This window comes from Anser anser, assembly GCF_964211835.1.
Source record: "Anser anser genome assembly, chromosome: 22".
Lineage (NCBI taxonomy): Eukaryota > Metazoa > Chordata > Aves > Anseriformes > Anatidae > Anser > Anser anser.
In genome coordinates this window covers 6686107-6708709 of record NC_139743.1, presented here as the reverse complement: position 1 = coordinate 6708709, position 22603 = coordinate 6686107, and the positions used below count along the sequence as shown (strand labels likewise).

Sequence of the window (22603 nt, the reverse complement as noted above, 5' to 3'; positions counted from 1 at the left end):
ACGTCCTTGTCCCTTGCTGCAAGAGCTCAGCCTCGGCAGATGGGAACGGGGCATTTCTGAGCCGGGAGCAGGGGAGGTGCAGTGCACGTGGCGCTGTAAGACCGCTGCTTCCCTGCAGACAGGGAGAGGGGCAGGAGGTCATTTACAGCCCGCGCGAGCGCGGAACAGGCAGCAAAGGTGGGAAAGCACAGGGGAGCCTTCCCCTGCTCAAGTCTGACAAGACTGTCAGGATGTGCTGAAATCCTGCCTGCAATCACAGCTCCCTGAGCCGCAAGCTTCAAGGCTTAGAGCTCAGCCCCAGCCCCTGCTTAAATCACCCTGAGCCCATCGCTCCCCGGTGCCGCAGGAGGAAGAGCTGCAGAGGGGAGCGCTGCACACACCTCCCCGCTGCAGGAAGGGCTCCACTTTTCTGGGAGGTGAAGCAAGCGCTGACAAACGCATGCTCCTCGTGTGTGCGGCAGCCCAGAGACAATTTGCAGAGAGCATCTCCGAAGAAGACGTCCTGCGAGTGCTCTGCCTGCGCCAACAGCACTCAGGCGTAACTCTGAAGGTCTGCTCCCTCGGCTGGGAGCTGCGCAGAGCAGATGCCGGGCTCTCGACAGCTCCAGAGTTGAAGCACAGAACGCTCTGGGATGAGAGCAAACAAATGCAAATGGCAAGCAAGGAGGAGAAACCCCAGGGACTCCTCAAGCAAGAACAAACAGGGATTAACAAATAGCCGAGTGCAATACGTTGGTGGCAGAGAAGAAAAGTGGATAACAGCAGACCAGGAACCAGCCTGAAATCTCCCCCAGGGTGGGACATGGAGGGAGGATGGCCAAGGGTTCTCTTCCTAGGCACACACACGTGTCTGTGCGGGTACGAAGGAGAGCAGCTGATGTTCCGGCCCTAACAATGGCTCTTCTTCCTTTGCAGTAAGTACTACCTGCATGTTTCTCTTGCTAGGGTCTTACCAGCCAGCTCCTGCCTCGAGATGACCGCTCTTCCTCGTCATAAACACCCTTTTGTGGACATGTTTTAGCGTGGCTTTCTGCCACCAAGGGAAAAGCCTTGTGCTGCCACTCGGAGGGAAGCAGTGCAGCTGGGAGCACCAACAGGCAGAGGTGGGAGTGCAGAGCCAGGGCAACGAGATCCCTTCAAATGCTGCAAATGACTTCAGGTGACAAGCACAGACATACACTAGTATGCCTCCACCACGTGCCACAGGACAAACTGGGGTTCCCATTGCTCTGCATTACTTTTGACACTGCAAGCGCACACTTTGCAGTGGTTTGGCCAAGCCCTGAAGGAAACTTCAGGGCAACCACTACAGAGACAGAACTGACCTAGAGCTCAGGAGATGTGTACAGGATCTCCTCGGCTCAGTACATGATAATCTTTTACAACTCACACACAAATCTGCTGCGTTCAGCTGGCTGGGGCTCCCCCAGCAGGCTCTTACCTCCTCGAAGAGCTCCAGGCTGTAGGTGTTATCATCGTCGGCGAAGTAAACGATGCCAGGCTGGCTGTTATTTTTGTTAAAGGTCTCTCTCAGCCATCTCAGGGCCAGGTTCCTCTGCATGGTCCCGCGGGGGATGCGGGGATCCCTCATGTCTCCCCGCAGCTTGTAGTTGCGAGGTGTCTCCACGTTGAGGTGGGTGTAGTTCAGCCCCGTGTCCCGCAGCAGCCGGGTGATGAGCGGCGTGCGCCGCTGCGAGTCCTCCACCAGGATCCAGTGCAGGTTGGGGACGTGCAGCAGGGTGTTGGCCAGGCGCGTCAGCTCTGCCTTCTGGACGGGCCGGCTGTAGGTGGGTGTAATGACGTGGATGGTGGGAAGGGTGTCTGACCACGGGGGTGGGCGGGTATAAACATATTCTGTCCTCACCACCTCCACAATGTCCCGGTCCGACAAGCAGTATTCCTTGGAGTCCAAGCCTGCAGCGAGATCACGCCGGGAGTCACCACCATCATCTGAGCAAGGGTACGAGAGAGAAGAAAAAGCCGCATGGACTCGGTCCTCCGACACCCACCCTCCCCGGGCCGAGCCCGCAGGCTGCTTGCTGAGCGCAGGAGGTCACCCCACGGCTCGAGAGGAAAGGAAACAAGCTGAAATGGAGGCTTTAATAAATAAGTACACGGATGAATAAAGGAATCAGGGACGCACACCCGTGAGAAAAGAAGTTCCTCCTGACAGAAGAGCAGCACCAAGCAAGGCCTGAGAGCCCAGCCCAGTGGTGCTGCTCAGAGTAAGCAGTTTCCAAAAGCACCCAGAAGAGACAGACAGTTAGATCTAGATAACAAAAATAGCACCAAGGACTGGTGATCTGTCATTCCCAAAGAGCTCCAGGGCGAGAGGGAAGCTCCCCCGGCAGCATCGTCTGGATACTGCAGTACCCCCCTTCCTGACCGGCCTGGGATGCTGCACGGAGAAGCAAGTCCAAGACACACTTGTTAAGTCCAGAGACAGCAGAAACTAAAGCCTGCAGTTGTAGGCTTTTTCCTGCAGAGACTTTCGCCTGCCCCTAACTTCTCCTCAACAAGACCCTACAGATTTCTGAACTAACAGCCCGTTCGGTGTTAGGATGTGAGCAGCAGCACAGCACTGCACCAGCTGACAGCATGTAGGATCAACTGACCCTAACACCTCAAATCCTCGCAAAGGGAGACCTGGGCACAACTGGCTCGAGGTCAAAAAAAAAAATATTCCTGCATTTGTCACTTTTCCAGGATGCAACTTCCACAGGTTCATGCCACTGCAGATGGACAGGGATACCACAGTCTGCATCTAGGGACTGGCAGAGGTGAAGGGGCATCGCTCTGCAGAGATAAGCCAGCTGGTGGGCACCTAAAACTTAGAGATTGCAAAGCCAGCTACTGCCAGGAGCTTGAGATAAGAAAGAATGGGAACAGACACTAGCACTGACCCAGTAGGGTCTTACTTATAATTGTTATGTGGTTGTTCATAGCATGTTACCCTTCCAGCAGCACAGACATCGATACCAGCCCTGAACGAAGGCTTCACACACCGTACCATCGAAGGAGGGAGGGTGTGTGTCTGGAGGGGTGGGGGGACAAGAGCAAAGTGTCCTGCACGTGTTGGGATCAGGCCCTAGCACGGTAAAGCACGTCTGCTTCACACAGCACAGCTCTGAAAGCGCAGTGCACTGGAATCAGTTCAACAATAAAACCACAGAATGCACGGGGCACAGACGGAAACGCGATTAGCCAGGCTGGAGACACACGAGATAGTTTGCAAACCCCTCCAGGTCAGCCCCTCAGCTGTAAATCCTGGCACGTGTATCGGCTGCCGCCGCGTGCTTAGCAGCCTGCACACACATCGCACTTTCAGCACCTGCTGCCGAAGGATCTCAGAAACGCATCACAAGTACAAAACAATTTCTCCTAAGAGCTTCAGGCCAGTCCCTACCACCACGCATTTTCCACCAGGGGCTCACAGCAGCACAGGCAAAGCAAGCAGCTTACCGAGGTCACCAGCAAGCTCAGGACCAAGGCAGAGTGGGGCGGTCTCTGTGCTGGAACCTCAGTGGCCGTGGCCTTTCACCAAAAAGCAGCTCCTGGTTTTTTAGGGCATTGAATCAAACCACGATACAGCCAGCATGTTCTTAGGAGACTTTCAAGCCCTGTTTTGGAGCCCAACAGAGACCCCTCGTCCTCTGACACGCTGTCCACCTTTCAGAGAGGCTCACAGCCGTCCTTCCCTTACGAGCTGCCCGAAGCCTTGGGGGGTGCTGCCAGCCCAAAGGCCTCCGGAGGGCAAGGTGGAACAGCTCGGGGTGGACTCTGAACCTCTGACAGCTCACACTGCACGTCAGACCGCTGAGCAAAAGCATAAGCAGCCGTGGAGGATGGGTGTGAGCCCTAGAATGAAAAGGGAGAGAATCTCCCAGAGAAAGGGCCTGGAGAGAGCAAACGAGTTGGCTTTCTTCCCCGGCAGCAGGGCAGAACTGAGAACAAAGGCTGAAGGCAGTGCGGCTTTCTCCAGCCCCCAGGAGCTCTCACTGCCCTCGGATACTGCTGCTTTGAGAAGAATGGGACAAAAACCAGGACCCTTCTGGTCAGAGAGGACCCCCAAGAACCTCCCGCACTTGTCTGATTTGAGCCAGAGCTCCACTTAATGCTTTGTGCGACAGGTTAAGGTGGAATCTGGCTTTTCTCCTGCATTTTATCTTCACCAAACAATCAGGGCAGATGCTGGCTCTCAGCACGTGCCTTCCCCTTCAAGCCCAAGAGGACCAGTTTGCTGCTTTCCTGGGGACACAAAAAATGCTTTTTGCCTCATGTCTCCTAGACCAACTGTCTCCAGTAGCAGCTTTACTTCCTCTGCTCTCTTTTTTTTGCAGTTTTCCTGCTGGACTAATTTCTGTGAGCATGCTGCAAACGCCAGCAGAAAGGGACTCCTCTCCCAGATCACCAGGGAACAAAGAAAAGCATCTTCCTTCCGTGCTCTGTTCCCCTGAATCTAGATTTAGGTCATGAAGAGCTCCCCAAGTACAGGGGCATGCCCATGGCTTGGAGTTTGATGTCTCCAAAGAAGCCCGGAAAGCGTTGGGCTGTTCCTACAGCACAAGTGGGGAGGCTTCTCTGTGAGCATGGGCTGGGAGCTGAGATGAGCATGGCTGCCATGGAGAGATGAAATGGGAGAGGAGATGAGGACGAGGGAGGGATGCACAGACTTGGCATGGGCTGGTTTGATTTCTCTCACCCTTGTGCACTGCAAGCAGTGGAGCAATGGTGCTCTGGTGCCAGACGGTGATTAGTAGCGTCCAGGGCAGAACTATCAGCACGATAGCCAGGATGTCTCGTCTCTTCGGCATCTCCAAGACTGACTGGACCCACAGCTCCTCATTACCTGACAGTGAAAACCCCAGAGACAGAACAGCAGAGCACATGGAGAACAGAAATAAATGGGCAAGAAGGAACAAGGACAGAGAAAGAGAACGCGAGAGAGGGAGAGAGCAGCGAAGGCGACACGACTCGCAGGTCTTACCAGTGCTCACAACCCACCCATTGCAGAAGCAGGTTTGGAGGGGCCTCGGCTGCTGGGAGCAGGAGCAGGAGACAACTTCTACAGGACGCTGCTGGGGCCTCCAGCAGGAACCTCAGGGACACATTTGGCAGGAGACCTGCAACACAAAGCACCAGTGAGCAGGCGGGGAAAAGTACATGGCAGCACGCAAAGCTCACAAATCCTTCCTGCGAACAGCAAATCAAACTGACCAAGAGGAGCGTGTGCCACCCCTCCAAGACAGATGCCTCCTGGGTGCCCAGGGCCTTGTTTCCCTTTGCACCCACTTGGCAAGCAAGGCCCTCGAGCAGCTGCTCGGTGCCTGAGCCATCCCCCCGCAGCACAGGGCCCTACAGCCACCAGGCAGCCGGCTCTCCCAGCACCCCGTGCTGAGCCCAAGCCCTAGGAGGACGCAGACACCGCTCCAGCCGCATCAGCACAGCAGCAAGCACCCTGACCCACCAGAGCCTCTCCCTCCACTGGGCAGAGCTCTCAGCAACCAGGAGGGAAACCGAGCCTGTGTTCTTGGGGACGTGGCTCCAGGGAAGCCAGTGACCCCACGTTTTGCTTGTCATCGTCATCCCCTCGGCTCAGACCATCCCACTGGCACCTTCCACGCAGCTGGGTTTAACTCAGGCTTCCAACAGCCTGGTCGGGTTCATTTCTTCCATCTCGGAGGTGTTGCGGCTGGAGTGTATTAAACTGCCACAATGGCTTGCTTTGATTCAATACAAGCGCATACAAGATTTAAGCAGGCTGTATTTTATCCGAGTATCTTGGCAAGCAAAGTGCATCACTTAGCAGGGACGCACGCGGTGGACAGTTTGCAAACACGGGTAGCAGTTTAGTACCACGGCTCCCTTGTGGGGGAATGCATTAGCCTGCTGCTTCAAGGGCTGCACTGCAGACAAGGGAGAGCCCAGAGCACACCGCAGCCACAGGCGGCGAGGTCTCGGTGCTGGGGAAAAGCACCGATCCCCCCCCTCACCACCTGGCGGGTTACTTTCGCTGCAGTGCCCTGGAAACCAGCAGATCCCCTCCTAAAATCAGGGGGGAGCTCCTCAAGCCCAGCCTCTGATGCACACAGATGCTACTTCGCAGGTGTTTTCCCCCGAGACCCTTTGGAGCTTGCCTTTTCTTGGGGGGCAGTGGGCAGTCACGGAGAGATCCGGGCTCAAAGCCTTCCTTAGCCCAGTTCGGGTCAATCTGGATTGCCCGGGGCCATGCCTTGACCACTGGGCTGCACAGGCAGCCTCTGGCACCAAGCCCGGTGGCAGACTGGAAGCGAAATGGCTCCAAGAGCCGATGGGCTGCCCCTCTGAAGTGCAGGCAAGGGATATGCAAGGCCCTGGGCAGAATCTGGCTCTGCCACATAGGCACTCCAAGCACAGAGGCGTTCATTTGCCAGGGAAGACAAGGGGTAGGGAAAACCCTAAGAGGCCAAAAGATTGGCCTTTGTCCTTCCAGGGCACATGGAAATCCTCAACAAATGCTTCAGGGAATCCTTTATTTCAACCTACACAACAACCCCATGGGACAGAAAATCCCCAGCCAACTCCAGCGTGCCCCTTGCATGCAGCAACCCCTCTGGCACCACGCACGGGGGCAGTGCCTCCCCCAAGAGCCCCCCGCCAGAGGACACAGCCCGTGGACGCACCGGAAAACTGCATTGTGGAAGTGCAAGGATGCGCAGTACTGAAGGAGGTCGCGGTGGATCAGGGCAAGGTGCAGCCAGTAAGGGTGATGAAAGAGAGCCAGTCTTCTGGAAGGGTCTCCAGAGAAAACGACAAAACCCCAAAGCAGCCACCAAATACATCCTTTTTTACTGAGAACAGGGTCTCCTGCAGCCCAGCTCAGGGAGCCAGCACTAAAAAGCTTTTCACAGCCCAAGGAACTGCGCCGTGCAGCCGGACACCCTGCAGTCTTTCAAGTATCTCCTGGCAACACGGATTTGTCCTTATTTTTTTTCAGAACTGGTGAAAGCAGCCTTGTTCACACAAAATAAACCAGGGAGGAAGAGGAGGAATTATTCCAGCCTCCTGCTCCATCCCTGTACAGCTCCTAAAGCACCAGAGATCCTGCTGGCCTCGCACTGCCAAGGCACGCAGCGCCCTCAGGGAAGAGCACTTGGCCTCATCCTGGCTGTCCCTGCAGCTGCTGTCAGTGCCTGAGCAGGGGACCCCGAGCGCTGGCATCCCTTAAATCCCCTGCTAAACCCAGGACATGTTTTTTGAGCATTCCTGTAGGGCAGAGCCCTAAGGGGCAGCCCTGAAAGGACCCAACACCTTGCCTGTAAGGTGCCTCTGCTGCAAATGCACCAGGTAAGGGACTGAGCCACTGGAGAGGGGTGGCAGGGAATGCCATGCCAAAAGGGCCACTCGGGGTCGATTTGTAGCACCGTCAAGCTGCCACGTTGGGCTGGCACGCATCAAACACCCCATTTGTCAAGGGCAGCTTCCTCTGAAACCAGTGCTTTCGCCTTTTCCCTGGCTCAAATCGCCAGCATCCATCCTCCCCCAGGACAGCCCGGCTCTGGGCTCGGTGCGATGCACAAAGGGCCCCCTTGGGCTGGGGTGCTTCTCCAGCTGCCGAGGGCCAGCCCGGCCCACGAGTGCCCCAGCAGAGAGCCAAGGGCTGTGCTGTGCTGCTCGGGATGGCAGCGGAGAGCTCGTGGGGACGGGATCTGCCACGGGCACGCGTCCTCCTGGGGCCGTTCCTTTACTGCTGTCAACAATCGCGGGCTGCAGCTGTGGATCAGATATGCATCCTGAGCACAGCAACTGTAATGAACCCGCAGGGGCACAGCCCCAGCCTGGACCCGAATTCAGACGGCGGCGGCCGTCTGGGGGTGGCCGTGGAGCCCCCGACCACGCCGCGACCCACGGCTCTGCACCCGCGCTGCCCGCCAGCACCAGGAGCTCTGCTCCGCACCGAAGGCGTTTGCTCGCTGCTAAATCCTTGAGCACTGGGATTTTATGGGTGACCCCGAGAAGCCCGGCTGAAGGACACCGTAAGAATCCACTGGGGGCTGCTGCCTTTACCAGCGAATCCAGCCGGGGGCCTCAGGGCAGGGCAGCGCTCGTTGCGCTCTCACAAAGCCACGCTCCCGCTCCCATCACCTGCTGAGGCTGCAAAAGGTGAAATCCATTTTGTGCTAGGAACAGCAGCAGGTAGGAGATACGCGCTCGCCTACGACTTCACGCTGCTGGTGAGAAAAGTCACAGTTTCACGGCCCAGAACAGAGGGCTCGCCCTGCATCCCAAAGCCCCTCGCTGCCAAAGCTGAACGATGGTTTTTGTTGCTGTTCATGGCACGGGTAAGGCCAGGGAAAATTGTGCCCCTCTTCAAGGCATTCCCTCTCCTCGTGCCCCACCATAACACCACTCTCTTTTCCCCACTGAAATGCTCAGAACAAAACCTGGCTTTTCCCAGATTGTCTGGTTTAGGCTTCTGCCATCTCCACCTCCACCAGGAAAAGAAGGAGGGGGAACGAATTTAAACACGAATTAATTAAAAGACACACTCTGTTTTCCACTACAGAAAGCATTTTTTTTTTCCAGGTTTGAAAATTAAAGCAAAATGCACAAATCACCAGCTCAAATGTAAGCAATTTGGGAGTTAAAATATTTCTAAAACAAGGGTGTTTGCACAGTTTGGAGAGCCTTTCCTTGCCAGAAACACATTTGCCACGCTGCAAGCCACACGGTGGCAGAGATTTCCCGTCCTCCGGCAGAGGGCAATGGTGTCAAGGCACGGCGATATTAAAAGGGCACTCATCTAATAGGAAAGCTTTAATAAATCCTGGAGCCATGTGTTAGCAACGCGTCGGATTATTAAACGCGGAAGGTTCTTTTTTTAAATCACGTTAATTGGCGTCAGCTCTGGCACTTACCGTAGGAAACGCCGATTTGATCTGTAATCTGGTTTACAGGCAGCTTTCCCTTCCTTCTCCCTCTGAGGCTGAGCAGCCCCAGTGCCATTCCTGCGTGGTTTTCCCACGTTGAGCAGAAGTGATTTGGAACGTGTTAAACTGAAGGATTGTTTTCACCGAGCCCGTATATGAACAGCAGTCACCGAAGGAAAAATATTGTCCAGACGTAAAAAAAAAAACAACAAAAAACACAACAAAACCACACTCAACCCCCCCAAACAAACACACCAAACATTTACTTGCGTTACAAAAGCAGCCAGGAATATCAAACACTGCCAAATCCCTCAACAAAAGCTTTCAGAGGAAAACAAACACCGATGCTGCAGGATGCAGCGCGTGTTCTCACTGCTAGCTTCTCCCCCTGGCCAAAGCATCCCCTAAACCCAAACTCTATGGTTTTTTCACCTTTAAATAGCAACTGGTCCTGATCCCTGGGGGAAAACGAGAGCCCTACAAGGCTCCCTCTGCCCTACAGGGGAGCAGGGGGGATTTGGGGCCACCGATCCCAGCCCGGCTCCACTCCACGCGGCGGGCAGGGGACAGGCACAGAAGCCTCCTCTCCTGCCTGCGGTTTTGGTGTTTGGCAGAAAAGGCTTGTAAAGCACTGGCTAAAAAATAAAGGTAGTAATAAAAGCCTCTTGCTCGTTAATTACTCTGTAAGCCATAACTGCCTAAAAACCCCATAACTTTAATGGGGACTATTATAAGTATAGTAGCAAAACTGTGAAGCTAATTACTGTTTAGTTATTAAGCAGAACATCGCCAGAACTGAGTAATGAGCACGCAGAATTGCTCATTCTTCGAGGATTTAATCACGGGCGTGAAGTTCAGCCCCAGGTTTTCCCAGCTTGGCGGCCGGGACGGGGCTTGGCAGCCCAGCGCCGCCCGAGGGCTGCAGCACACCCCGGGGGAGGGCACCAGCTAGAGCTGCTCTGCACGGCACCGAGCTCCAGCTGCAAACCAAAAAGGGAGAGAAAATGAGTCGGAAACGTTTCAGATCACCTCTGCCACTCTGACGGTGAGAGGGGAACCGGATTCATCCATGGGAATCCAAGTGGTTACCTGTTACTCCAGTGGGTGTCAACCATTTTATGGTCCCTGTTCAACAAGATGCTTGCAAACTTCTTCAGAAAACCCCAAATCCACGCCCCAGACAGAGGTGCAGCAGCGTCACGGAGGGAAACCCACAGCGGAACAGCACGGGGGCTGCAGGAGGAGTCGGCAGGCCCCAAAGCAGGGCAGGCAGGGCGGCGTTATGGGGCGTTTTGTGCAGGGACGGGGAGCTCAGGCGGGGAGCGCCAGGACAGCATCGTAGGTCAGGGTGACTGAAGGAAAATAGGTTAAATTCGCCCAGGGAGGCCTGAGGAATAATAATCCCCGCTGCCACAGTCTTCAAATAGGACAAATTTTTTTCAACATTAACTTGCTTTTATGGGGAAAAAAATATAAGAAAAAAGAGAGAAGAAAAGAAAAAAAAAGTGTGTTTTTCCTCTCCTGGGGTTATTTATTTATATTCTTCATCCCGAATTTGTTTTCTCCTTTAAAAAATTAAAGTAAGTCCTCTGGCTAAAAATACAGAAATAATATGTGCTTGCTTCCTTGCTTGCTTGCTTTCTTCCTTCCCTCCCTCCTTCCTTCCTTTCTCCCCTCCCTGCCTCCCTCTCTGCAAACCCAGAAAATTCAGATATACTGGCAAAGCCTGGAAAGGAAGCTGGGTTTCAGGAGGCTGTTTTTCCACTCGGTTCTTTTGGCCAGCTCCACCTGGGAACCCCAGGCCTGCCCACACACTCCCTGGCTGTGCACACAGGTGCCAGCGCTTGTGTTCCCCGAGCTGCTGGAGAAACCGGGGCCTGGAGACTGCAGAATTTCCCCAAACTTGCAACAGTCGAGACAAAATTTGACCTGCTCTCCCCTCCCAGTCCTGAGTCCCTGAACCCTGTTGCAACAAATGGGATCAAGAACGCACAAAAAAATAAAAAAAAGTCACAAAAATAAAAAAAAACTCACAAAAAATAAAAAAAATAACCGAGCTTCTCAGATCAACTCTCAGAATTTAAAGCAAGCATGAGCAAAGTGGATCAAGGGAGCTCAACACAAGCACAATTAGTTTCTGTAACTTATTGCCACAGGACACTAAGAAGAACAAGAACTTAACAGGATTCGCAAAAGGATTAGTTGTGTATGTGAATAAACTGCATATCCAGAATTAGAATGAGCCACCCACCAGTTTGGAAAACACATAAACCCTTGAGTCTCAGAGCTTAAGCCAAATTTTAACAAGCATCAGGAACTTTCTCGTCTCCCATTAATCCCCCCGCGCTGCTCTGCCTTTGCAGGTGCCGGCGGAGCTGGGGATGGGACAGGAGATGGGCCAGCACTGCTCACGTGCTGACGACACTGCCTCGTCCCAAGGTTTCGCTGCTTCCAACAGCAAAACGGATCTTCTGTTAAATCCTTAAAAGATTTAATGCATTGTCCTAAATGTGGTCGCTTTTCTGTGCAGGTTCTCGCAGCGCCGCATCCAAACGCTTTCCAGGATTTCTCACGGACCCTCAGCTACAGCTGCTGCGCTTCCTTCCCCTGTTGCTCCAAGGATGTATAGGGGACTGCCTCGAAACGGGCAGGTATCATTTTATTACGGTGCTTCTGAAGAGGATTGAACACGGGGCTTTGCAATCTTCTTGTGATAAGGACGGCACAATCAAAAAATGTGTCATGCACTTGGCACCAGAAAGCGGTAGGGCTGATGAGGATCCTTAGCGCCGGGGAGAGCCTCATCAGTCCTGGTGTGGCCACGCAGGAGCTCCTGTCTGTAGGAGAGGCGGCGCCGGGCTCGCTGCCCTCAGGATGCGCCGGTCCATCCGTCAGGATCGGCAGCGCTCGTTCCAGCCTCCCTCCCAAGCCAGGGAAGCCGTGGGTTGACTCAAGTCTTGGATGAGAAAGCTTTTACGGCGCCCAATGCCGCTTGATAAATGGATGTACTTCACACATGGTTTTTAAAAAGCATCCCTCTTTCTATCATGATGAAAAGCTGTTTGACTTACAGCCCGCTTCCAAAATAGCAAGGCAACTGGGAGCTGTTATCTCGGGAGAAATGCTGACGGCACCCAAGAAAAGTTGTTCGGCTTTCCTAAGGTTGCTTGGGGGTGAACGCCGAGCAAATAACTCCAGCCATCAGCTCTCTTACGGCCTTCTCCAGGAAGTCTTCCTGAACTGGTGACACAGCAATACCTTGAAATATCCCCTCTGCTCAGCTCAGATCACATCGATATTGGCAGAGGCAGACGTATTTCCGGACTCCATTTCCACCTCCGTGCATTACTCTGAATATTTTGTGCCCCGCTGGCTTCCATAGATTTTTAAAAGTGACATTAACAAAGGCTGACCCAATTTCAACATGACTGGTCTCAGTTCCACAGCTCCACAATAGGCTTTGCATATGCTTTGTCCAAAGGGTTTGAAGGCACACGCGTGGTGTGATCCCCCCTGTAACAGAGGTGTTACAGGACCTGCGGGGCTGAATCACTGAGCCAGATCTGGCAGGCCAGCACCAGGCTCCCCATGGGCTTGCCTTGCTCCCTGTGCCCAAGGAAGAACAACAAGTTAAACATGCACGACACGGCCGGGCGATGGACTAACTGGCACGGCTGTCAGAGCAAGGACTGCAACACTTGCTAACGGCGTAGTAAGGACAACCTCACCGGCACCCTGCTCCCACCTTTTGTTGCTAGTGGCTGGGAGAAGTCCCAGGCTTTCATACAGTGCTGAAATTTAGGGTGTGGGGCCCTGCCTGGGCACCTGAGAGCCCTGGGCTGGTGGGAGCTGCCTCCCATCAAACCGTGAAAGTTCACAAAGACGACCGTCAAACATGAAGAGCCATGCCCAGCAAGCCACAAGCCCTAATTTTTTTATCTCCTGGCTGTGCTATGTTCCCGGTTCCAGCCCTGGAGATGGCACTGCTCGCCTCCCGTGCACTGAAGCCGCTTGGATCACTGGGGACACGAGGTGGGGGGACGCAGAGGGGTCCGGGCACTGACCCGACTCACCGACTGCACCTACGAGCTGCCTTCCGAGCCGCCAGCGCTTCCTTTTAATTAGCGAGCGCTTCCCCCACCCTCCAAAAAAAAATAATCCTGCTCTATTGTAGCAGAGTTATTAATAACCTGATTCCAGTGCACAAAAAAAGGGGAAAAATGAAACCTTGCAGAGCTAGCGAGCAACCTGGCCCTCTCCTGCTGCAGCGAGCCACCGCTGTGCACCCTGAAACACGTTAACGGGGGGTTTCGTTTCCAAAAGCGTCGTTTTTCTTCTTTTTCAGTAGCAAACAAGGATCTTAAAGGTGTTTTTTTTTTTTTTGAAGGCTGGGGAAAAAAGATATGCAAGCATCCAAATTCTTCCTTACTTCTGAAAACACCAGCTGTCGGAAGTGCAAGTCCCCGAAGACAGCACTGAAGGAAGAAAACTGCTTTGCAGGAGAGGTGCTCGGGACAGGCAGCGAGAAGCGTCGCCCCCTGCCACATCGTCACCCTCACTGCTTCGGGGAGGCGGCGTGCTCCTGAATCCACGTGTGCTGTCTCCTCCGCGCTCCCACCCCACGGAGCCCCCCGCAGCATGTGCTGCTCACGAGGCAGCCGCGGAAGCCTGGGATATTTGCTCTGTATTGCAGAGGCTCTGAGAGCAGCCATGCAGATAATTCAAGCCGAGGAGCGGCTGTGCTATAAATTCGCCTCTCGGTTCCTGCCTTACCGCCCGCTACCTTCTCCTTGCAGACGAGCCTGCAACAAAGGGCCCGGCTTTCCAGGCTGGCTGCTGCGCCCTGCTCCAGCAGCCTGCTCCAGAGCCCTTGGTAGCTGCTGCCTGAGCAACAAAGCCTGCCCCACACCGCAGAAATGCATTTATATCCTAGCAGCAGCGCTTTTGGAGGGACAGGGCCACTCGTTGCATCGCAGGAGCCCTTCCTGCAGCTTTTCCCTCCTGTGGCCTTGAGGGTCGGATCCAGCGAAGATGCAGCGAGGCGCTCAGGGCTCGCTCAGCCCCCGGGTTAGCAGTCAGAAATCAGGGGCAACCTGCAGAGAAAATCCCCTGCTGCCATCCCCGTCAGGTGCCTTCTTTACACGGCACAGAGAGACCGCCAGCCCGTGACCTCTGCAGAAGTCACTAATGGGACCGAGGGATTAACATTGATTTGTTCAGGCTACAGTGGGGAAACAGAAAGGGGGGGCACCCGGCATGACAAAGCGAGTGCCCAACTGTAACACAGCAGCTTGCAACGCGATCAATCGCTGCTTGCAGCTCTGCAGTCCATTAGCACAGCCACAGAGCTACACAACCTTCTCCTTGGAAACAGGATGGTCATTTTAAAACCACCTCCCTTCGATTCCCGGTCACCACCAAGACGTGGCAGGGCCCCCGAACCCCACTGCGCCCGCCGGCAGCAAGCACCCGGGGCCTCCCGCGGCTCTGCCCTCGTCCCCTTCCTCCATGGCGAACAACGAACTCCACGTGCCCGGGGGCCTGCAGGCTTTGCCGTGTCACGATAACGTGGCCCATCTGTTGTTTCAGAGGCATTTGGAAGGAAAGGATTTCTCTTCCTCTACCAGCAGAACCCACGTGCCCATGATCCAGTAACCCCCAGCCGCCCCAGCACTGCCCAGGGAGGTGGATTTGGCTCTCGGTTTGACTCCCAGGCAAAGGCCGAACCCAGCAGTTTGTCCTGCTTCCAATCCAAGCCCGGTTCTGACTCCGGTTCCCCCCGTGGCTTAGTTATTTTGGCTCACCTGCACCTTGCTTGCTCTCGAAGGGAGATGAGAACAGCTCCCTGCTTCTGGGCAGGAATTACAGGGCTCGAGTGGCTCAGCGGCCAAACACGGCCGTGGCACAAAGCTGCTGCCTGAGGTGCTGGCACAGCACGCCTCTCACCAACCTGACGGCCTGCTGAGCGTGCCTGGGGAAGGTCGCTCCTCTTCATTTTAGGCTCACTCAAGGGCCAAACCCATACGAGTGAGAAACGAAGAAGCCAAGCGAGAGCTGGAGGCAGAATTAAGCCAAGAGGTTCTCGGCCCAAGTCAAAGCAGCGGTGCCCGAGCAGCCCCCAGGGAAGAGAGACCCTGAGGGGTGTCTGCCTGCTGCCCAGCTCCCCGGCGCCAGATCCGAAAGCATCCTCACCACCTGTAAATGCTTGACCAGCTCAGCCAGGCACCAACCCGCCCCCAGATCAGTTGGGACACAGGGAAATACTCCCCGTGAGTGTCTGGGCAGCTCTGGTGTGCAGGAGGCTAGCAGCAGGCACGTGCCACCCGGCACAGAGGGACGCAGCCAGGGGTGGACAGACAGACACCCGCGGGGCTGTCCTTGCAAGGTGAGCCACGGGACAAGCCCTGGGGGGAGCTCCGAGCAACTGGAGGGTTTTGTAATGGCTGCACTAAGATTATTGTAATCATGCCGTAATTACGGTGCAGCTCAAATCAACCAGGCAAATTGCATCGTTGTTATTACGGCTGTCACCTGCCTCGCATGACAGGGACGGAGGGGTAGGCCACCCCCTGCCCAAGGACGGAGCAGAGTTTGGAGAGCGTCAACAGGGTGTCACAGTCCCCCCACTGCGCTCCCTTCGGGCTGCCCAACCCAAGCCACGGCAGCCTGGTGCCTTCTTCAAGCGACCCAGACCACACCTGCACTTTCCTACGCTGGACCTCAGTGCAAAACACTTAATTCTCACGTTGATCTTACTTTTTACAAAATTAAACAAATATCTTTAGCACAAGAGCAGTCCTCGTCAGTTGATTGGAACCGTCAGTCTTGCAAATGTCACTGCTACAGATGACTAATCTTTAAAAATAAGACAAACTTACTAAACTCCTTGACTCAGTTGAAAATGAGCCAGAGGGTAACGGCGGTAGACACAGAGAGGGAGAAACCGGCGCTGCCTGCCTGCAGGAGGGCTCCGTGGTGCTCGTGGCCCTGAATTCTTTCTGCAGCTCGAGGGACTGGGGCTCCTGGTGAAAGCAGAATCCAGGCTATGAAATAGGGTGCGTGGCACGTTCATGGGGACATCTCGGCACAGTGACTCCTCCAGGTCACCGTCACGTTGTGCACAGAGAAGAATTTCCTCCCTCGGTCGCTCTGTATGGGTTTTCTCAGCGCGGAGCGGAGACCTCATTTCATCCCATCTCCTCCATAGGTTCCCTTTCGAACAGGTCTCCCCAGACCGCCTCGCTTCCCATCTTCCCGCCTCCAGTCGATGCCATGCCGCTTCGGGGAGCATCCGAAGATTTAAAAAGCGGCTACAAGTGCCCCTGAGCTGCAGGGGAGTGCCTGTGCTGATCCCAACATCGGCCTACTCCCCACACAACCCCTTTCCCCCCCAGACCAAGGGCTCAGGCCCAGCTTGCTGCCCCACTCCCCACCGCCCTGTACCAAGAATGACTCAGGCTGTCGCACAAGTTATTAACTTCAGCAGCCAGAGTCTCTTCCCATTAGGGCGCTGTGGTACGAGATGCCTGGGTGAGACAAAAGGGACTGCCAGGCAGAGCATAGAGCGCACGAGCCAGAGATGAGAAATAATGTTGGCAGCATTATTAAAAGATAAATTGGAGGAAGAAAGGAGGTGTATGCGTGGGGTGAGAGCTTCAGAGGATTGTAACAAATCCTTTGCCACCAGGAGCTTCACAGCTGTCAAGTTTCTGAAAGCCAGGGGACGGGGCAGCAGCTGGGAGACAGCTCGGGTCCCCTGCTCACCCCGTCCAACGCACGTCCCGCCAGCACAAAGCCCCGGGGGCACTCAGCACCAGCAGGTTTATGGCGTGCAATCCTTTCCTGACCACAGCACCTCTTCACACGGTGAGGGTGACAATAATCCCAGTGTCCTCACAACCCCGGGGCCAGTTACTCCTCCATATTAAACTGGCAGCTCCCCCTCCTGCAGCCCTTTGGGCTTTATTTATGGACAGGCACCTTTTACTGCTGGTTTTGCTTCTTCCTGAGGCTGGTCTGCCAGGCTGAAGGCAGAGAGAGCATCGCCACCCCCAGGATGCAGACAGCTCCACCTGGGTGCCAAGGATTCATCCCGGAGCACTTTTGTTCGCGGTTCCTCCTGCCGGGCCCCTTCCCAGTCCTCCTGGCCGAGCACTGGCTGCTTGCACCCGGAGAAATCCAGAGCCAAAGGAACTCAGAGCTCCCAGGAACCAAGGGAGGCACGACTTTAGACCCAGACACCCGAGAATGAGTTGAACTCTGGTCAAATTGCTTCCCAAACTTCTCAACAGTCTCCTGAATCTCAGTGCTCAGCCCCAAGAGAAGCCCAGCAGCATCCCTCCCCCTGCCCCGCCACCCTACAGCGCGCTCTCCACGGCAGGTAGGCTGGTCCTGCCCACCCTCGCCACTCAGACCCCACTGCAGCTTTTCCGTGCTCCAAATTTTAGCACTTGCAACTCTTTTCTGGCAAAACCCATGCCAGAAAGGATGCTCATCTACCTGAAGAACAGCAATACGTGTCTCCAAACCCCAGCAGAAGGCATTGCAGGAGCTGCACGCTCGCTGGAAACGAACGTGTTAGAGCCGAGCCTTGTGGATGTGGTACAGGACAGGTCTCCCCACGGCATGCGGTGCCATAAAGCGGCGGGCAGCCTCTCCAGGATGGCAGGCCTGTGCCAGATTAGCCTTCTCTCTCCCAAATTAGAAGCAAAACGTGCCACTAGAAAGTCAGGTGGAAGCTGCCTCTCAGGGAAGTAAGAGGCTGCCTCTCAGCGCCGCTGCGTGAAGCAGCATCTCAAAGCATCCTGCTGATCTGAGCGCGGCGACTGCCTCCCAAAAAAACCCCAAAGCTCCCGGGGTCCTGCCTTGCTGTGCGCTGCCCCAGACGTGCCTGCTTGCCCTGGCAGACACATATCCCGGGTTGCTGACCCCACCGTAAACTAGGATTTCATCCCAGCACCGTTCCCCTCCCCTTCACAAGCCCCTCAGGAAGGCAGCTGAATTAAAAACTGCGCTGTGTTTATGTATTTATTACACACTACAACTATTTACCTGCCTCAGCCCCAGCACCTGGGCCGGGCAGTGGTTTATACGGACCACGAGACACGAAATAACACAGCAGGCACCCTCTGTGCCTGAGTCACGCAGGTTTTACCGTCCCCACCTCACCCCTGCACAGCCCTGGGGGGCTCCCAGCTTGCAGCAAGCCCCAGCTCAGCACAGGACTGACCGTACCCCCTAAATCTTCGCTCCCTCCTTCGGGGACCCAGCCCACCCCTGTGTCTGCCTCTCAGCCACCAGCGTGTGCATCGATTATTCAGGAGAAATACCAGCTTATTCATCAGCCAAAACAGGCCCCAGGTACCACACCCAGTCTCTAGCGAAATTCCTCCTGCAAAGCTGCTCTTCCCTCAGCGTGGACACAACCAGGGAGGAGCGTGGTGCTGCTCTCCTGCCTGCATCCCTCCGCAGGGTTTTACAGCTTTGTTGCGGTGAGGGACAGGAGTTAACAACCCTGTCAGGCCGCTCCCTCATCATCTGGTTAATGTACCTCGTTAATGGCCACGGCGCAGCAGCGCTCACCTCCTGTACACTCCACAAACTCCAACCTTTCCCTTGGGCTTGCAGACACCGTGCCCGCGGGGCTGGAGGGATTGCAGAGCACGAGCCAGAAGCGCTGCGGGGCCACCGGTGTCTCAGCACAGCTCCAGATTTACTCCCCATGCCACAGGCTACCCGATTCAGATGGAATGATCATAGATCACCTAGCCCGGTCCCACGTGGCCGGAGCAATGCCGCTCCCCAGCACTTGCTGGTTTTTGCTCTCTCATTTCTGTGCACTGGACTCCCCCAAGGACTTGCCTCTGGCAAGTACAGTCCTGGCCCCCACAGGGCCACCTGTGTTAGAAGAAACGCGTCGGTACACATTCCTTCCCTAGCTTCAGAAGCTGTAGAACAGATGGGCAAACAAAGCAAGAAAACCACGGAGTTCAGCCAGAACGCCTCAGCACCGAGCGGTATTTATAGAGCAGCCCAGGGGGAGGCAGCCCAGCACCCACGGCACCGTCACTTTGTGTTTCTCCGCAAGAGGCCACGCTGCTCTGCTCCAGGGCAGCATCACGCGTGCAGCTTGCTCAGCACCCTCTCTCCCACACGCATCTGCAGCCGGACCCACTTATTCACAGCACCACACAAAAGCACCGCAGCCTTTGCTTTGTAGCACTGGGGCGAGGCAGGCGCATGGGCTATTCAAAACGACAACTTCTCAGAAGTGCGATCCTTCTCCTACCGATGGCGATAGGAGTTAGGCTTTTTATTTACCGAGAGCTGGAGTGGGCCCCGAATCATGCTGGCATTATGTTATCATAATGCTGGAAGTATTATAAATGCTTAGCGTGCCAGACAAATCCTGGAGCAGGCTTCCAAATCCCCTCAAAATCCCCACTTGCCTCTCTACATTCATCCATTCGTGAAATCCAGAGCACAGCCTCAGCATCCATCCGTTTGCTTTCGGTCTCCTTCCAGCTGACTGGAAGGTGAGGGGGAACGGGCAGAGCCAAGGTATTTCTTCTGGATTAGCCTTCTTTTTTTTCTCTGGTGCCAAATCCGAGGAAGAGATCGTGCCACGGCGTTTAAGAACGGCAGCCAGCAGAGCACCCGAGACGACTCACGTGCCCCCGTCTCCTGCCACAAAGTGAAGCGCGTCTCATTCTCCGTGAGTGCTGCCCCCGTACCCACAGCGAGCTGCAGCACTGGAGAACCCGGGGTCCTGTCCCACCGCCACGATGCGGACGAGGCTGGAGGAGAGCAGTGAGAGCTCAGAGCTGGCTGGGAGGAGATCTTTGTGTTGCAATCGTGGACGTCGAGCTCCAGATGAAGGTCAGATGAGGGCTGGGCTGGCCCTGCAGTGCCCAAGTGCAGGGCCATGGTGGGACACATCCATCCCTGCCTTCTGCTGTGCTGTACATGTAGATCCCCACAGCTGGGCTAGCTGCCTAGATTCCTTTTGCAATCAATGGGGAGAATTACTTTGGCTTATTTTAGGTGCAGGCCTCCAGAGGAGATGAGCTGCACCCTGGAAATGCCGACTTCTCTTCACTACCCAGCTGAACCTACACAAGCAGACATCTGCATCTTCAGTGCCCTTAAGCAAAGGGATTCCCACCTTTCTAGCAGGGAGGTAGGCTTTGTTCTCTGCGGCACAGCTTTCAGTTCCCTATCCACTGGGCTTTGACGGGGTTCCCAGATGGCTGACAGTGCAGAAGAGCAAATTTTTCTGACAACCCAGCCCACCAGTCTAGACTGCACGAGGCAGGAATGGAAGGAGAGAGGCTGAACTCTCCTCTCCACGCTGCACGAGCTGTGAAGCAGCTGTTGGTGTTTCAGGGAGGATAACCAGACTCCAGCAGACACCGTGGAAGGAACTTGGGGATCAACTGAGATCTGTGTGCAGTGGGCTCTGCAGTGCGTGCACATCTTTGCACCAGCCCAGAGCTGAATGGAGAGAATTCGCCGTCATGATGCGAAGCTGTAAATCCCCTCCCCAGAGGTCTCAGAGCTGGGGGCTTTCAGGCATTTCTGTTGCTTGTCCCACTCTAATTGGCAGAATTTCTTCCCTGGACTGCCCTATCTCTGCCAGCAGAGTCACTGCATGACCACAGGGCAGCCACCTTTCCCGTGTCAGCATTCAGCCACCCTTCAGACATTTCCTCTGCCCGTCCCGTACTTACACGCTACGCTTCGGTGCGGACTGGATACAGGCAGCACAGGGACCCTGGAGCACCAAGGCACGTCTCGGGAGCTAACAATAAATAGCACTCCGGGGCAGTGTGCCGCTGGAGCCGGGCCAGCAGTGACCAAAGCATTAACACGCTGGTGCTGCATCGCCGGCTCGCAGCAGCACGAGCAGCACAGGAAGCCTTGCACAGGAACGAAGCTCTTGTCCCATCTTGAGGAAAATAGCTCTGATCCAGGCAGGAAGGAGATCTTGAGCGTTTCCTATTTATTCTGCTGTCGCTGCCAAGAATTTCACGCTGTGTTCCCCATGGATCATCTGGGTGGCGGAGCTGGAGGGATTTCTGAGGTAGCGCTGCAGCTGGCGGATCGCTTCAAGGCTGTGTGGCACCGGGCAGGACAGGGCATTTCTCTGACAAACCCGCAGCGTGTGTGCCTCTGCCCGCAGCTGTACGAGGGGAAGAACATACACATCTGCACAAAGGCCAGGATGGAAAATACAGGTGTGCAAAGCTGCACGTGTGGGTGGGCTCCAGGCCCCGTACAGGTACCCGTAAGGTATCACTCATGAGTTATTTTATGAGCCTGTGAACAACACGCTTTGGCAAGAGCCACTTGTACGACTAAGGTGTCTGCAGCCAGACAGGGTGAAGTACAGGGTGGGGACCAACATGCCCCCATTTGTGGGACAAAGCCACTAGCGCTGCAGTTAGGGGCAGCTCGCAGTGAATTCCTCAGGCTCCCAGCGCCCCAGGTCCCCGGAGGTGTGGAGTTCCCATCAGAAAATGGAGGAGGATACAGTCAACCGTGAGTAATACGCGGTGTTACTTGGAGCACTTGGGGGGGTCCACGCGTCTAGATCAAGACATTAAGATTAATTACGGGGCGCACCCTGTGATCTCCCCTCAGCAAAGCCCTTATTAGCTGAATCCAGCCCTGATGTCAACTCGCCGCTCCAAACACAAACAGTTGGGGCTGACAGGAGAAAAAGGGAGACGCTATCCAATGACGCTGCTTCCAGAATATGCTTTGCCTCGGGGAGGAATGAAGCCACAGCAAATTCACCCCCAGCCATGTACCCAAAGAAAAACTACAGTTGGAGTCTGCCTAACTTGTCGAAGCTGCTGCACGGCACTTTGCAATGGAGAGCTGTAAAAAAAGTGCAGGGCCAGAAAGCCCCACAGAGGGCAACAGCCCTGGAGAAAGATGCTGGCCAAGGTCTGCTCCGTGCCCACAAGTCAGAGACCTTGCCGGTAAGCCCATACGAAAAGCAGCCTTGGAACCAAAGCAGCCCCTTGCACTGCTCACCCCTGCAAGACAAAGTGCACAGTGATACAAAAAAGGCCAGGATTCTCCCTACGGGTTCCGATCTGCCTGCTGGATTTTGTTTGAAGAGGAAAAAAATTCCCTTTGCACAACTTTATCGAGCTGACAGAAGTGAAGCAAGGGCAGGAGAGAGCAAAGGCACTGCAAAAGGCAAGTCTCCAAGAAACACTAAAAAAAGAACCGCAACATTTGCCCTGATGTCCCTTAAAAGACAGTTCCTTTCATTTCCCAAGGCTTCTGCTGTTTCAACATGAGGGTGCTGGGAAAGATTAAAAGGGCAGGCGCACGGCTTTCCTTTCAGAAAGCATTATTTTGACATTGAGCAGCCAGCTTTGCACAAGGGCAGTGTGTGCTCACACTTCGTCACCGAAGGTTTCTTGGCCAGCTAAGGGCAGATAACCGCGTTACAGCAGAGATTTGCTACAAGGAAGCACTTGGTGTGCGTGCTCATCTGCAAGGCCCTGCACAACGGAGGCGCTCACGGCTCTTCTTGCCTCTGAGGGCACACGGCCGCAAAGCCCGAAAGGCACGGAGCAAAGCTGCTGGTCAAGGGAGGAAAGCGAATAAATCCAGGCGGCTCTGCAGCTGGCCAGGGCTCTGCCGTCCGGCCTTGATGGGGACAAAGCCACTGGAGA

General features: G+C 55.1%; 1 protein-coding gene across 14 annotated transcripts in view; it reads right to left on the bottom strand.

Moving 5' to 3' along the window:
- The window catches only part of B3GAT1 (beta-1,3-glucuronyltransferase 1), an 89563-nt gene that overhangs the window by 12209 nt on the left and 54751 nt on the right, over window positions 1-22603 (bottom strand). For 2 of the 14 annotated variants that reach the window (XM_083808706.1, XM_083808710.1), the window contains 3 exons: window positions 5005-5123; window positions 1865-1950; window positions 1442-1781 (listed from right to left, as the gene is read on the bottom strand). In XM_083808706.1, coding sequence (XP_083664832.1) covers window positions 1442-1781; window positions 1865-1950; window positions 5005-5123 — 545 coding nt within the window. Of the gene's footprint in view, window positions 1-1441; window positions 1951-4702; window positions 4850-4987; window positions 5124-8897; window positions 16352-22603 lie in introns of those variants that run through there. The other 12 variants (XM_083808718.1, XM_083808719.1, XM_083808713.1 and 9 more) reach the window with 10 other exon arrangements.